Source organism: Daucus carota, chromosome 8 (genome assembly GCF_001625215.2).
Source record: "Daucus carota subsp. sativus chromosome 8, DH1 v3.0, whole genome shotgun sequence".
In the NCBI taxonomy this organism is placed as follows: Eukaryota; Viridiplantae; Streptophyta; class Magnoliopsida; order Apiales; family Apiaceae; genus Daucus; species Daucus carota.
The window spans coordinates 4,015,560-4,030,566 of record NC_030388.2 but is presented as its reverse complement, the minus strand read 5'-3'; the positions used below and the strand labels follow the sequence as shown (position 1 = coordinate 4,030,566).

Genomic DNA, 15,007 nt, shown 5'->3' with positions numbered 1-15,007 from the left:
GCCACCAGGCCAACAACATCGAATAAATAATCAACTAAACCTATTAAATTATTTTTAAATATAATTGTACTTAAAACTTACTCATCTGGTTTTTTTATATGTCACTTTTGACTTGTGCACCTAACTTTAGGTGAGTTAGGTGGCCAATGAAAATTATTATTTTTAATTGATTTTTTTGTAAAATAAAATTTTGATTATATATTTTTATTTTGAAAAAAAAATTCAATAATAATATTTTTAACTATCCGATCAAAGCAGTTAAAAATATGTGCCAAAAATTCAAACGTCAAATATTAAAAAAAAGGGAGTATCTCACTATTACTGGCAAAAAAGAAAACCTTATCTCAATATTATATTTATATAATTAATAAAATTTAAATGGAGTATGTGAAGAAGAAAAGCATAGTCTGAAATATTTTCTCGTCCGATTCTAGCTGATTCTGAAATTCGATTCTGACAGAAATGGAAGCTTCTCTCTGATCTATCACTTCTTTCTGTAAAATAACCTTACAAATTCGAAGAAACCACACCAAAATTACACATAATAAATACACACACAAGTACACAACTAAATAAATAAACAATCACCGATCATCATATTAGCGACTCAGAGTCTCTGTAAAAATGCTTCACAAGAGCTTCAAACCCGCGAAATGGTAACAACTTCACTTGATTCAATATCTATCTGTATCTATACGTGTATGTATATGCTGATTTGATTTAAGTTAGGTTTTAATAACTGATTGAATTTTTGAATTGTGACGTCAGCAAGACGTCGTTGAAATTGGCGACGGCGAGGATAAAGCTGATGAAGAACAAGAAAGGAGTGCAGATGAATCAGATGAAGAATGATCTGGCGGCGTTGCTGCAGTCCGGGCAGGATCGGACTGCTCGTATTCGTGTACGATTCTTCGGTTTCATTTGATTATGATTATTTTCATAGAAATGCGATTTTTTTGTGGTTTAGTTGGGAATTATGTGATTAGAGTTGGTAATTGATGTGTTTGTGTGGATGTAGTTGTGAATTGTTTGTGTTTTTGAGGATCTGGAAGTTGTGCTTCGTTAAAACTGGAGTCTCGAGTTGAGATGGATGAGTGAATTGAATTTTTGTTGTCGTGTTCAGTCAAGTCAACTCATGTGTATAGATTATTTGTGATTACATATATTTGTTATTGTCGTTATTTTGTTATTGTAGTCTTTATAATAATGATCTCGGTATCAATAGCTGGACAGTAGTATAATAAGTGTCGGTGTTTGCTTTAGTGAAGTTAAAAGTACATGTAAATTCAATATGTTTTATAGGAAAAATTGGACGTTTGATTGATGGTTTTGGTTCTCCTAATGTCAAGTAAATGGTGGTTTGAAGGTTCTTACTTGCACGTAGTGTTGACATCACCGACAAGTTTAGGAAAAGGTCATTTTTAAGTGTTTTATAAAGTGGATCAAGTAAGGTAAGTGGTTCAGCGCTTAGAAAGGTCATTTGCTGCATTTGTCATTATTGTGTTTTGCACATTGTAGGAGCTTCAATGTACTTTTTATTTGCAGTATGTATTTCATATTTCATTTAGGGCTTGAAAGCTTGATATGGAGTTTGTATTGAGTCGAAGTCAGATGACTAATAATTTGCTTAATCTACAACATATGTTCTCTTTCCTCTATGTTAGACATACTTTATGTTGAGCATCATTAAGCTGTTACTGGAGTTATGTTGCACTTCCAGGTACCAGTACTAGAGAGAAGCCTAAGACCTTAGTACTTGATGCATCTCTATAGAGTTTTATACTGATGCACTGATATCCCTGTTTAGCTCTTTTTTACTATAAAAGTGAAATTTATATTCATTTATTATCGCAATATAGAGGTGAGGATATATTTGGAAGCAAGTAGGAACCTAGTACCTTCTGTTTATTTACCACACATATTCTGACATCAACCAGATCATAAGTGTGCTTGTATCCATCCGAATTTTATTTAGCTTTTCTGGTCAGTTGCCATCCAGTTTAGATGCGGCTAATTTTTTACATGACATTTAGTTTTTTATTTCATTTCTTGACATTAAAGCCCTATATTTTTTCGATGACAATGTTTTTTTTTGGTATTCTTTGTCATAAACTGTTACTTTTACAGTCTCCTGAAACTGCTTATATATTGACCTTCCAAATTCAGGTCGAACATTTCATCAGGGAAGAGAAGATGGTGGCAGCTTATGATCTTATTGAGTTATATTGTGAGCTCATTGCTGCACGCTTGCCAATTATAGAGTCTCAGAAGTATGTAAAATTTCATTATTTTAGATGATATTGTACCTCTTTTTACCCTTTTATGGACAACTCTTATTTCAGGAATGCAAATTTTTTGTTGAGATGTAATTTTCCCAAGAGGTTAACAATTTTCATGAAATTGGAGAAATCAAAAGTAATTGTTCATAAGCCACTGATGGAAACTTTCCTGCCATTTTATTTTTGTGAAAGTTCTGGCAGGTGTTTCTGTCCATGATTTATTGGTTGTGAAGAAAACCAGTAGTTTTTGGCTTTCTGTAGGTTCATTAAAAAAATACTAATAATAATCTTACTCTTTATTAATGTCCTTCATTGTTTGGTGTCAAAAGTCCTTCATTGTTTAAGTTTTTATGAAGATAGCTATTTTGAGGCTGCCTGGGTGGCTTTACTTTTGAATATGTTCTACTAAAAGGGCTAGAACACAAATAAGATTTTGTAAGTCTTTTGACCCATATACAGCTTTTGGTGGTCTGACTGTATAAACTCTCCTTTCTTAATACGAGAAATGCATAACTGCTTAAATACATTTTTAAAGTTGCAGAAACTTGATGTTTTCTTGTGGATGTTCATGTTTAATGAGTTGTTATAAATAATTTGTGAAGGAATTGCCCAATTGACTTGAAGGAAGCAATTGCAAGTGTGATATTTGCAGCACCAAGATGTGCTGATGTACCAGAACTGTTGGATGTTAAAAAGCACTTCACAGCAAAATATGGAAAAGAATTTGTTACAACAGCACTCGAGTTGCGTCCCAATTGTGGTGTTGGCCGCATGGTAAGCTTCTATAGTTTGCATATCTCCTTGTCATATTTGATCAAAAATCAACTGCTAAGTTGTACATAGTTCAACAGTATTGATGTTTTTTGTAATCATGATATGCTTTCTTGTTTTCAGTTAGTTGAAAAATTATCTGCTGTTGCACCAGATGGGCAGGCTAAATTTAAAATATTAAATGCCATAGCAGAGGAACGCAACATCGAGTGGGATTCTAAATCATTTGAAGAAAAAGAAACAAAGCCAACAAATGATTTGTTGGTGAGCATGAATATCTGAAATACTGTTGCATTTCTTATTTGTCATTTTTCCTGTATGAAGCTAGGTTTAAGTAAAATTGAGAACCCATTAAATCTCTTAAATACATGTGAAAATCTTTCGATGGTTGATGAAGTAATATCTGTCACTGAGCAGAATGGACCAAGTACTTTTGAGAAGGCTGGTGAGATGGCAGTGGAAGCCACCAAAATCGGTGTTTCAGATGTCCAAGCTACTTCTAGTCATGATAGGCACACCAGACCTTTGAATTCCACTGAGACAAACACGGTATCTTCGGTGGACGTGCACACTGTTTTGCCTGTAGATCATGGTGGTAGGAATACAAATGATATTACTCATTCTGATCCTAGACATTCAGGTTCACCAGTTCCAATTTTACGCTGTTGATAAAAGTTACATTATTTATATATCTCAACTCATTTGGCAAATTTATATTTTATCTTATTTAGGAAATGAGACAAAGGTAGGCAGCCACTCTTTTGCCAGAGATGAAAATTATTCTAGGAGGCAGGATTGGAATATGGAATTTAAGGATGCTAGGTCTGCAGCACAGGCAGCAGCAGAGTCTGCTGAAAGAGCAAGTATGGCTGCAAGAGCTGCTGCAGAATTTTCTAGAAGGGAAGATGATAGTAGGCATTTACCCTCTGAATCCAGGAACTCAACTGGTAACAATACAAGACAAGATATGCCTGGGACATATTCTTCATCAGAACTGCCAGGTGAAAATTTTGGAAATGTCCCTGTGAAGAACTCCTCCTTTCATAGTGGAAATTCCAAGGTGCAGAATGATCAAATAGTGAGAGGTGAAAATCAAAATCGGGCAGAAGCTCGTGACAGATTGCAAATGTATGATCATGGCAACACTAAAGAATCCAGTCATCCAACATCTGTGAGGCCTGGAGAATCTACAAGTGATGATATGAACTCCGTACATAGCATGCAAAGGCCACATGAGTACTCTGGAAAAACTTCATTTGAAGAGACCACTAAACAAGTCAGGGAACCTTCAGATTCTAGAACAGGGATGATGCAACAATACATAGAGTCCAGGGATGAAAGTGCATCTAGATGGAAAGATGATTTCAGAGCTGAACATTTTGATCAATATGGCGAAGGGAGACCTGAAAAGCAGGATCATCTCGGGTCATTTCACTCTCATTCCAGCACCGAAACTGATGATGTTGCCTACAAGGAATCAGGGAGTAATGCTGCCCAGGATCTTTTTATCGTTAATGGCCAAGAGAGTATATACAGAGACACTACGAAGATGAACTCATTTGATGACAAATCTGTAGCTTTTGACGAATATGACTCCAGTGATGTCAGCCATAATCTGGATATAGGCCCGAGATATGATGAAGGAGAGTCCACTACATATGTTTCACCACTAGGCAGTAATTCATCCTTTTCATCAACTATAGATATCTGGAACCCTAGAAAAGACACAATCAAGTCGCCGGAAAGAGCGACATTAAAACCACATCATTTTTCTGAATACCAACCCACTCCTGTTTTCTCTGAAAGCACATCAAAATCTTTGGATCCTTTAGGACCAGACAATGTGTCTGTAACTCCTCATGATTTGGATGGACCAAAATTCGACAGCGAAGATGAGGTGGAGATGTCTATTGATGAAGAAAAGAAAAATGTGTTATCCTTAGATCCTGAGTCAGCACATGCTGAAAGTTATGACTCTACTGAAACTTTGTTTGTGAACAGGAAGGATACTGATAATTATAGAAAGCCAGGTGTAGGATCCTCGTCCGATGATGATTTGGTTACTATGGAAGCTCACCGACAGAGTGACTCTATGATAGTTCTAAATGCAGACTCTCCAAAGTTTGATTCCGACAAGTATATGCAGAACATCAGCCAATCTTCAAATCTGTTGTCGACCCATACGGACGGGGACAGATTTCTTATAACCGAGTCACCTGAGGCATTGAAAGATGAGGAATTGAAACATCAGTCTGATTCAGAGGAAGAAGGTAAGCTTAAATTTGGAACCTTGACAGGTGGGCTTCGCAATAAGGGCTACAGGCATCCACCCTCTATTAGGAAACTAACAGGTGATTCATCATCGAGGAACCCAAAAACTACAGATGAGAGTTTAATGAAAATTGAGCAGCAAATTTCCCCAATCTCTTTGGAGAGCTCTGTGATTGCTACACTGAGCAATGATGCAAACACAAAATCAAGCTTTAGCACATCAACTCTTCATTCAGATTCTGATTCACAGACTGATGATTCTGGGGATGAAGCCCAACAAAATACCATCAAGGGAAGGCAAGCTTCGCTTGGCAAGAAGCCCAACAAAGAAGTAAAATATAAATCCAGCTTCAGGCCTCCTGTTGCCACATACTTTGACCTTGATAATGAAGATTACAATGACGATGTCCCGAAACAAAATTTACCCAACAAGGGCCACTTGGGAAGTGCAATATCTCGCAGGACAAAACCTTCACCTTCAGGCCCTGGAACCAAATCATACTCCAAGATTCAAGCTGAGCATGAGGAATCAGCTAAGCCAAATCCCAGTAAAGATCGAACATCCACTAGAGACCGCCCAAGTAATGAAATACCAACCAAGATGAAGTCAGAGGTGAAAAGTGTCGACTACTTTTATAGAGAAGAACAGCTGAACCCTGCAAAATCCGAAGCTTCCAAGTCTACAGTTTCCAGAATCCCTCCCCATGAGAGACCTTTAAACTCATCAACAGCAGAAGAATCTTCCAGCGGTCTTCAAAAAACAGAAGCTTCAAGTAGCCTACAAAATCCAAAGACATTGAAATTTACAGGGGAGCCACCAACAAGGGAAGATTCCACGAAGAGAGCGAGTCATGTTCATCCAAAACTTCCAGACTACGACTCCATAGCTTCTCGCTTACAATTATTGCGAAAGGATCAGCAGTAAAGATATACAACTACACTACATTATGATAGCCTGATCAGTGTGTATAGCCTAGTAAATAATATATCCTTGGTTTGCAAAGCTTGTGTAAAGTCTCATATTTGATTTGTTGTTTCATTTGCCGAAAATGAGTAATTTTGTCATGTAAAAGACATTTCACTAAAAAAAATCTCCTAAAAATTTGATAAATTATTGGTTGAATAGTAGGGAGATTGGTTTCCATTATTGTTGTCCAGTAGCAGTGAAAGTGATTGAAATGATATGCCCTCATACTCGGCTTTTACCATCCCGTTCATTTTCAAGTAAATATTTTTCTTTTATAAATGTGGATTTTCTTTTCGGACATATTGTATTTTGCGTGTCGATCTTGAGTCTTGAGTCGGGTGTCTATATCAGACCCCGAAACTCTGACCAAACATCTAAAATCACGGAGCATCCCATGTTATTTATTACACACAAAACATCCTCGAAATCACCTTGTCCAAACAAAACCCTCCAATGGATCATCTCCCCCACTCCCTCCTCCTGGAAATCCTGACTCGCCTGCACGACTCAGCCCTCCTAACTCGCCTCAAACTCACCTCCAAAACCCTCAACTCACTCTCCACTCAGACCCCATCAATCCATCTCCAATGCTCCCACTCTCGCTACCTCAAATCACGATCACCCCTCACCATGTCCCAGATCACTCCCTTCAAGACCATCTTGATCAAACTCATCGACACCTCTGAGGTCCCTGTTGAGTCCGTGTGTATTGGTGTGGAGAATTCGCTTCGTGGGCTGGTTTATGATGATGTGGAGGATGAGAGTGATGATTTGTTTCTGACTGAGAGTGGGTTTGTGGAGGAGTGGGCGAGGAGAGTTGGGGAGGGGCTGAAGATGGTTTCGGTTTGCGATTTTTGGGTGCAGTCTTGCTGGAGACGGTCTCGTGTGCTTCCCATCATTTCCAATTATTGTGAGTGCACATTTTGGATTATATTGATTGATATGTAAATAAGTTTGATAGTTTGTGAATTACGGAGTAATTGAATTGGAATTGACTACGAAAAGATAGAAATTGTTAAGTTTCGATGTGCATGACATGAAATGTGATCAGTGAGAAATTTGTACTTGTATCTTGGACTTTAGAGGTCTGATTGTGATGCTTAAGTAACTGGCAGCTCGAGTAAATGTGTTCACAATGTTTTTATGTTATCGAAAAAATTTAAATATTAGTTATGGTTTGAGCTTTTACGTATCAGGGTTGAGTTCAAGATCACAGTGAAGCATTAACCGTTAGTTTAAGTAACTGTGTTCACAAGGTTTTATATGTTTTTATTTTCCCAAGATCGATTTAAGTTTGACAAAATATTATCACTATGATTTCATTTTTTATACCTGCTTGATTGGACAAAGTCTGGTGAATTTGAATGGAGCTAACCCAGGACTCGAATTGTCTCAGAGCTTTTAATCAAACAAAAATACTTTTGGAGATAAATAGTATCAAGCCTTATGTTATAGAGTCCAGCTATGTAACACTGTTTAAATCAGGGACCTAATTAACTTTCTTAGTTGATGAATGAGAAGGTTTAAATTATTGGTAGTTGTAACTTGGAACTTGATAGAGTCTATTTGCTGTTCAATAATTGCCTTCTCAGTCCTAGAATATAGCTGGAATAGCTTGCAGTTGCCTATTTTAGAAAAGTATTGTATCAATGCTAAGATAAAGGTTTGTGGTGCTTTAGTTTATTAAGGGAGGAAACATAGTTCCACATAGTCACAAATTATAAATAATTATTTCTTATACTAAAGCAGACCCAAATGTTATTTTATTGAGAATTTTTTGTTTGTGTTCTGTAGCATGCTTGCTATATTGTGTTTTGCAAACAGGAATGAAGTTTGTTTTGTGGGTATGCAGGTCACAGTCTTCTTGAACTAGAGGTGAAGAATGCTTGGTTGTCTGTAGATGGTTTAAAACCGATGCCGATGCTCAGAAAGTTGACACTAGAATTTATCAGACTTGATGATGAGGACCTAGATAAACTGAATGAATGTTTCCCGGCTCTTCAAGTTCTAAACTTGATTGGAGTTGGTGGATTGACAGACCCAAAGATTCATCTCTTCAACCTAAAAGCATGTCAGTGGACTGTCTCTAATGCTCCATTATCTCTGACTATATGTGCTCCTAATCTTGCCAGTCTAGAACTTAAATGTGCTAAGCCAAGAAAACTATCTATTGATGCTCCATTATTGTCTCATTTCCATCTTAGTTTAGAGAGAGCGGGCCAGTTTAAAGTAGAAGAACTTAAGACTCTAAAAACACTACACCTAGAATCCTCAGACTTATGTTACCTACTCTGCACATTTCCATATAATACAACAATTCAGAATCTTACGCTGGACTCGCCAAAGTGTGGGCCAGTTGAAATGACGAAGTTCAGCCTTCTTAAGGTATTCAGTGTTTTCCCAAATGCAAGCAGTCTTACATTGGGTTCTGGGGTCTGGTCAGAACTAATGATGTGCCCTTCGGCACCATTGGCTCCGGTGGCCGAAAGTTTAAGAGCTAGGAGTATTATGAAGGGCTTGAAGCAAATTACTGCTTACTTGGTGCTAGGTGATATAGACATAACACTCTCCTTCATTTCATATGTCCTAGGGAAATGCTCAAATTTATCAGACATGGCATTGTTTATTCACCGCGATGTTGATTCTGGTGTTGCAAGTAGCCTTATCTCGTCATGTGTGACTCAGTGCTCAAGAGTAAGATGGAGGTGGGGAACTTGGAAAGAAGGAACTAAAGACTGTTGGATTTGAAAGAGCGCCTGACCTGACGTAAATGTGTAAAGAGGAATTTATGTATGCCATGCTTTAATAATTTCATGGTGATTCTCCCACGTAGCTTTGGTGATTTTGAAGAATCAGAATATTATCTGTGTCAGATACCCAAGCGTTTGTTGTATCCAACACAACTTACTAAACAGGTCCAGTGTACTTCTTCAATGTCTGCTTTAAATCAGTGTATAATATATGTATGGTTCCCTAACCTCTGACCTCGGTTTTTCTCTCCCAATATGCTCCTGGTTATGCTTTCATAGTTGTATAATAATTTATCATGGCCATATGTGTTTATCATATCATACAATAAAGGGTAGTGATATTTTCGCAGTATCCTTCATTCTTCTTTTATGTGTCCTTAATTGTAATCTCCCTTTTAAGATGATAAAAGAAGAAAAGTGCACAGCTCAATATATGATACCCAAATTGTGATCGAGTAGTTTTTATGAATATAACTCGAAGTTAAATATATAAAAATCCGCTAAAAAATCAGAGAGTTTGTAAAATTTTGGGTGTAAGTTATGACTAGACCAAATGCTCAACACATAAGCTACAATTTTGGGAAATAATAGGAAGTGGAATATGAGAACTTCCATGTCTGTTCAGTTGCAAAAGTTGTAGAGTAAGGAGTGCAGGTAGACAAACACTGATCACTATATTAGAAGTTAGGGGAATGAATGCCTGTTTCTTTAAACAAGGTGACAGATTATAAGTAATCTCTGTAATTTTTATTCCGTGTTATGTAATATATACTCATATGACATGAGTATATAACAATTTTATATCTCTCAGTTTTTTTAGTTGTAATTGTGTCAGTGTATGCACTTCAATTTGATTAGAAAGTATTCTGCATCTTCAGTATAATGTATAATATCTACTTATGGAATAAGGATGAACATAAATTGAAAAGTCTGAGTGACCTGAAAAGATATGTACCTTTAAGTCTTTGTTTCCCTTATTTTTATTTTTAAGTCCTGAAACATTTCTAAAAAAATTGGTGTTAAAAATATTTTTCTCATATATTATTAAGCGTGCGTTTGGCTAAACATTTGAAGCACTTATATTGGGCTTGATAAGTTCAGAAAAAAAGCTACGTTGTGCAGCTTTTTTTTCACTGCAGCTTATTCCGCTCTTCTACTGCAGCTGTGTTTAACTGTTTATATTATGATTATGAACTATGTACCAAAAATGTATGTATAGCGCAAGATGCACTATCTCCCACAAAACACTAGTAGTATTTTTATCTTAAGATATTATTAAATTAAAGTTGGCATTGTGTCTTTAGTCAATATATTCTAATCATTTTTATAAGAAATTTAAATAATAAATATATTATTGTGATTTTTTATTATTGTAATTTATTTCTTTTATTACAATAAAACAATTTTATATTACAAATTTATCCGGCTATACTAACTTATAAGTCAAGTTATCCAAACACTAAATAATTTATAAGTTAGAGTATCCAAACACTTTTAATAACTTATAAGTTCAAACTGACTTTTTATTTATAATCCACTTCTTCACTTTAAGCAATAAGTCACTTCTTTTAAGCTTAGCCAAACGGCCCCTAAATATTTTGAGGTTCGTGTTTATTTTATGTTACTTTTGAGGTTCAACTTCTTGTTAAATGAACTTTAAGATTTTTTGTGTCCATACATGTAAACTTTCAGGTTTAATTTCTTATTAGGTCTCATGAGGACACCTGTGTGATAGTTTTGAGGTTCAAGTGTACTTGTATGAGTGAGAACAACTACTGGTGTTCTTATAATAAAAGTGTCACTTTAGAAGAAAGTCATGGCATTTTTGAAAGTTCGAAATCAAGAAATGTATCCGTAGTTTTATTTATATAAATAATTAAATAAATGTGATCAGACTTGACGGAAAGAAAACAAATATAATCAGATAAACGGAAATTACTTGATCTGTGTGAATTATTAAGGGGGAAAGTTCTAAAATTTGAGAATATTTCTGTTTTATAAAACTTGAAAAGATTCGAATAGAAGTGATCGACTGCAAGTTCTAGCAGGAACATTTAATATAACCATAATCCATTTTAGAGTCTGGTGAGCTGCTAAGCTTAAGAGTTGAGGTGCAATCTAGTTTGTCAAGTAATTGCAAGTTTTAGCAGGAAAGCGAAATGCACACATACCAGCCGTGCTATCTAAAGTCTAAATTTGTATTAGTGATATAGTCAGAGTCTTGTGCTTTTATTGAACCTGCTACAATGCTGTGACTTGGCTTACATCTTACTTGCTTCTACTGTTTGAGAGAAAGCAAGTAGGAGATCCTTGGAAAGTTGTGATTATTTATTACATATTACAGATGTTTTTGTGAGGAGAAGGAAATGAAATATGAAGAGTAAAAGTTAAAGGCTACGCTCTATATAATTTGGCTTCTGAAAAAATTAAGAGATATAGAGAATGTAATGAAGGTTCTAAAAACCTTGCAAAAATGCTTTGTTGCTTAGAGAAAAAGCTGCAGGATCCTTCAGAAGTTGCATGATAGCATGTCCTTGGTATTGCTGTGTGGCTTTTGGTGGAACTAGTCCACAATCTGAAGTCCCTCCGGTACTTCGCATTTCAATTTCAAGGCCTTTGAGCTTTGAAGTCACAGATGACGCAATTCTAAAATGTTGGTTTAGCAGATTGGCACCGGGTTGACTTGGTTTATTTGTTGCTAATTCAGTCTCTTATCGATGCAATCTTCTTAGTAGTAGGCGTGCTTTACCTTGCACAATTTTGCGATAATCTGAACGCAATGAGAACTGAACTTGATCTTGAAATTGTGTTTTTTTTCTGACCGTGATTAATAAGGGATGCAGTAGATTGGATTTTCCAATTTTAGACACTATTTAATATCTTTTGTTATAATAAGGGACAGATTTTCATTAAACTAATTGAGACAGCAAATCATTTTAATGAAAAGCAAAGAAGAATGTGTCAATTAAATTGTTGCCAAAATAGTTTCTATATCAGTGTCGAATGTCAATGCAAAAATTATCTACAGCACACCTATGCCAAAACAACTCAGTTGTGCCATCAACTCCTCTAGAATGTCTTCTCTCTGCATCATGCTCTGCTCCCTCTTATATCATCAAAACTTTGCCAATGCCAATTATGCAGTCCTTTCTACTTCTAAAAAAGGGCAAGGCAGGTCGCAAATAACATGTACAACAAGATATAGTGTTGAGTCTCGGCAAGATATACTGCCTAAATCTTGTGTACGCTGTATCCGGCATCTTCTGATGTCAGGTTCTGCCTCCAGTTCTCAAACTCGGTTCCGCCAAAAACCAATTGCTTAATTCCAACAAAGCTGTTATGAAAATTCAAAACTGTAGTCAGGCTATTAAAGTTGCCACCAACACAAAGAAACTTTATGCGCATCTCAAGCATTTGATTAGTATAATAGACAAGAAATTTGACCAGCAAGATTGCATAAAAAATCCAGATATCATGCTATGCAAGTAGCAACTACTAACTAGAACAATTGACAAGGTCAATGTGTATAAAATAATTGTTCCCCTTTTGGTGTAAAATTACTGATGAAGACCTATAACAAGTTTAAAACACTGTTTGAAGCTTACTCTGAGCTTAATTGGGTCAGCGCATTTACCAAAATATCTAACAACAATCCATCAGCCGTTCCAATATCCACCCTGCCACATGCAAATGGCTATGTCAAATTTAAAATTCATTACTAAATAGTTATACCACATAAAAATCATTTACACAAGACTGCATACCATATTCGTGCGATGTTGTCTTGAATCTCTAAATCCCCAATGTTATAAAATGTTGTTGGTGTAACATTTGCTCCCTGAATATCATCGTAAACTGGCCTTTTATCCATAGGAGATTGTGATAACTGGAATTCAATATATTGTCAAATTATGCAAACACAAGTAAAAGAAAACCTGAAGTGCAGAATGCAAAAGGTATCAATCACATCCGAACTTTGTACTGCCAGGCTAGTTTCTTAAAATGTGCATTTCTCAACTACATGCGGCAGTTTACCAATCAATTCTCACAGGGATTCAATAATCTTATGTATAATGAAATTGAAGGCTATAGTGCTATACTGTATTTTAGAGGTTATGTATCATACAGAACTTACTTGCATATTTAAGGAATTGCAACCACCAAGACGTCCCACAATGTGCCATGACCGTAGCGTCTGCACAAGGTAGATTAGGTGTATCAATAATTAAAATTTGGAAGATAAAAGAAAATATATTTTCAAGTTTCAGTGAAATTACATCACAAATCAAGGACACATCTTTCTCCAAGAGAGTGTTGTAGAACTCAAACCAAATATACGAGTTGGAGAATTCGAATCTGATAATACAACCAAGTGACAAGTTAGGATAAATTTTCACGAATTTCACCTTAAATAATCTGAATAGAAAAATAGGCCCATTTCATTCTTAATAGGAGATTAACCAACTACAAAAGTGGATCTTAAGAGGGTGTCATATATTATATATATGGAAAACTAAAGATGTGCTTGAAAAGAATAATTAGTAGAATACAGATTATCCATTACCAGTTATCACTAGTCTATTTGTGGATAAACGGAAGTAGTAGGTCATGCTGGGAAAGAAGTAGTTCCGAAGTCATTTAAATAATCAAATTGTCATTCTTAAAGATCTTATCAAAGCTTTATACAATCCTAGCAAGTTATCAAATAACATGCGGTGAAAACTGTATATTTACTTGTTCATGACGACTTTCATAGGAATTGGCGAGCCCGTTTTAGTATGCAATATCTTGTTCTTCTTCCTCCTCAGTCTTTCCTCCATCTGAAAGTTTAATAATTCCCGTCAAGCAACAACAAGGAGATAAATGTGGAAAAAGAAAGCATAAGTAAAGTACCGACTTACCAAGAACTCAACTCCAAGTCTCTAACATAACTCAATTAACCCGAATATGTTCACATGCTACTATTTTACATAAATAATTACATTTTAATCTTACACACTCTCCCTCTCCCCCTCTCTTCCTCCCCCCCCCCTCCACACACAACATAAATGAGTTTGCATCATAAAAACCACACATTCATACAAACTAAAATGACCATAAACAAATTCAATAAAGTTCACACACAAACATACTAATGTAAATCACACAAAATCACAGCTATACACAATGATACACACATATATACATATACATAGCTTACTTTTGAACGAGCTTTCTGAGGGTCATCAAGACAACTCCCAATAATCTCAGCAAACTCAGGGTTCCTATCATAATCCATCTCTTCAGCGCCCAATCTGAACCTCCCCTCTGGTGAAAACTCATCCAATTCCTCTTCAACATTTGGGTCATCAACAACTGCTTCAATCTTTGACAACAAATCACTGCCCTTCATTCTTTCACTTCCACTCATTGACTTGACAATCAACAGGTTTGGCCTTGCTTGAAAATGGGGTCCACCCAAAAGTGTGTTGAATTTGCTGAACTTGTTGGACGTTGCAAGATTTGAGAATTGAAGAAAAGGGGTGTTAATTTGGAGGGTAAACATCTTTTCTTGATTCACAAAAATGGAGTCTTTGAGGTTTAGAACCATGTCACTTGTGCTAGCTTGGGGTTTTTGATAATTTTATTTTTGCATCTTTGGAAAATGATGCGTCCTCCCTTCCTATTTCTTATCAAAAATATAAATAAAAATATAAAATAATTGAAAAAAAAAAAAAGATTATCGAATACGCAAAATAACAGAAAAAAAGAAAGAAAAGTTGGTAGAGCAGCGTGATTTATCGATTTTTAATGTGTAAAAAGAAGACGGTGAAATAAAAATAATAAATATAAAAATGAAAGAAAAGTGGAGAAATAGTATGGCTTATCGACTATTTTTCATAAATTTTGAAATGTAAAAATTGAATATTAAAAGAAAAAAAGTGTAAAGATGAGACAGAGAGAGTAATAAATTGTGAGATTGTCAAAAT

General features: G+C 35.7%; 3 protein-coding genes across 4 annotated transcripts; 2 read left to right on the top strand and 1 right to left on the bottom strand.

Annotated features, from left to right (window-relative positions):
- Positions 1–389: 389 nt before the first annotated feature.
- On the top strand, positions 390–6,468 carry LOC108199368 (uncharacterized). 2 transcript variants are annotated; one of them, XM_017367151.2, is made up of 7 exons: positions 390–656; positions 769–901; positions 2,167–2,270; positions 2,882–3,053; positions 3,174–3,314; positions 3,468–3,690; positions 3,782–6,468. In XM_017367151.2, exons 1-7 carry the CDS (start codon positions 625–627, stop codon positions 6,244–6,246), a joined length of 3,270 nt encoding a protein of 1,089 aa, XP_017222640.1. In that variant the 5' UTR covers positions 390–624; the 3' UTR covers positions 6,247–6,468. The 2 variants fall into 2 exon arrangements, with proteins under 2 accessions (XP_017222640.1, XP_063939168.1); XM_064083098.1 differs by lacking the exons at positions 390–656; positions 769–901; positions 2,167–2,270 and having other exon boundaries at positions 2,912–3,053; positions 3,205–3,314.
- Positions 6,469–6,592: 124 nt separating this feature from the next.
- On the top strand, positions 6,593–9,496 carry LOC108199369 (F-box/LRR-repeat protein At4g29420). Its single transcript, XM_017367152.2, has 2 exons — positions 6,593–7,198; positions 8,141–9,496. The coding sequence occupies exons 1-2, from the start codon at positions 6,742–6,744 to the stop codon at positions 9,034–9,036; spliced, it is 1,353 nt and encodes a 450-aa protein (XP_017222641.1). The 5' UTR covers positions 6,593–6,741; the 3' UTR covers positions 9,037–9,496.
- A 2,473-nt stretch (positions 9,497–11,969) lies between these two features.
- Positions 11,970–14,686, bottom strand: LOC108197633 (uncharacterized). Its single transcript, XM_017365303.2, has 7 exons — positions 14,239–14,686; positions 13,773–13,858; positions 13,316–13,394; positions 13,174–13,233; positions 12,803–12,924; positions 12,644–12,715; positions 11,970–12,372 (listed from the first exon to the last, which is right to left on the bottom strand). Exons 1-7 carry the CDS (start codon positions 14,626–14,628, stop codon positions 12,270–12,272), a joined length of 912 nt encoding a protein of 303 aa, XP_017220792.1. The 5' UTR covers positions 14,629–14,686; the 3' UTR covers positions 11,970–12,269.
- Positions 14,687–15,007: the final 321 nt, after the last annotated feature.

Bases quoted from the DNA above. Each gene is read 5' to 3' on its own strand.
- LOC108199368 (XM_017367151.2), top strand. From the start codon at position 625: ATGCTTCACAAGAGCTTCAAACCCGCGAAATG. The intron at 2,271-2,881 runs GTATGTAAAATT...TAATTTGTGAAG, and splicing joins CCAATTATAGAGTCTCAGAA to GAATTGCCCAATTGACTTGA. The intron at 3,315-3,467 runs GTGAGCATGAAT...GTCACTGAGCAG, and splicing joins AGCCAACAAATGATTTGTTG to AATGGACCAAGTACTTTTGA.
- LOC108197633 (XM_017365303.2), bottom strand. From the start codon at position 14,628: ATGGTTCTAAACCTCAAAGACTCCATTTTTGTGAATCAAGAAAAGATG. The intron at 12,925-13,173 runs GTAAGTTCTGTA...ATTGAATTCCAG, and splicing joins GCAATTCCTTAAATATGCAA to TTATCACAATCTCCTATGGA. The intron at 12,716-12,802 runs GTATGCAGTCTT...TGCATGTGGCAG, and splicing joins GACAACATCGCACGAATATG to GGTGGATATTGGAACGGCTG.
- LOC108199369 (XM_017367152.2), top strand. From the start codon at position 6,742: ATGGATCATCTCCCCCACTCCCTCCTCCTGGAAATCCTGACTCGCCTG. The intron at 7,199-8,140 runs GTGAGTGCACAT...GTGGGTATGCAG, and splicing joins TCCCATCATTTCCAATTATT to GTCACAGTCTTCTTGAACTA.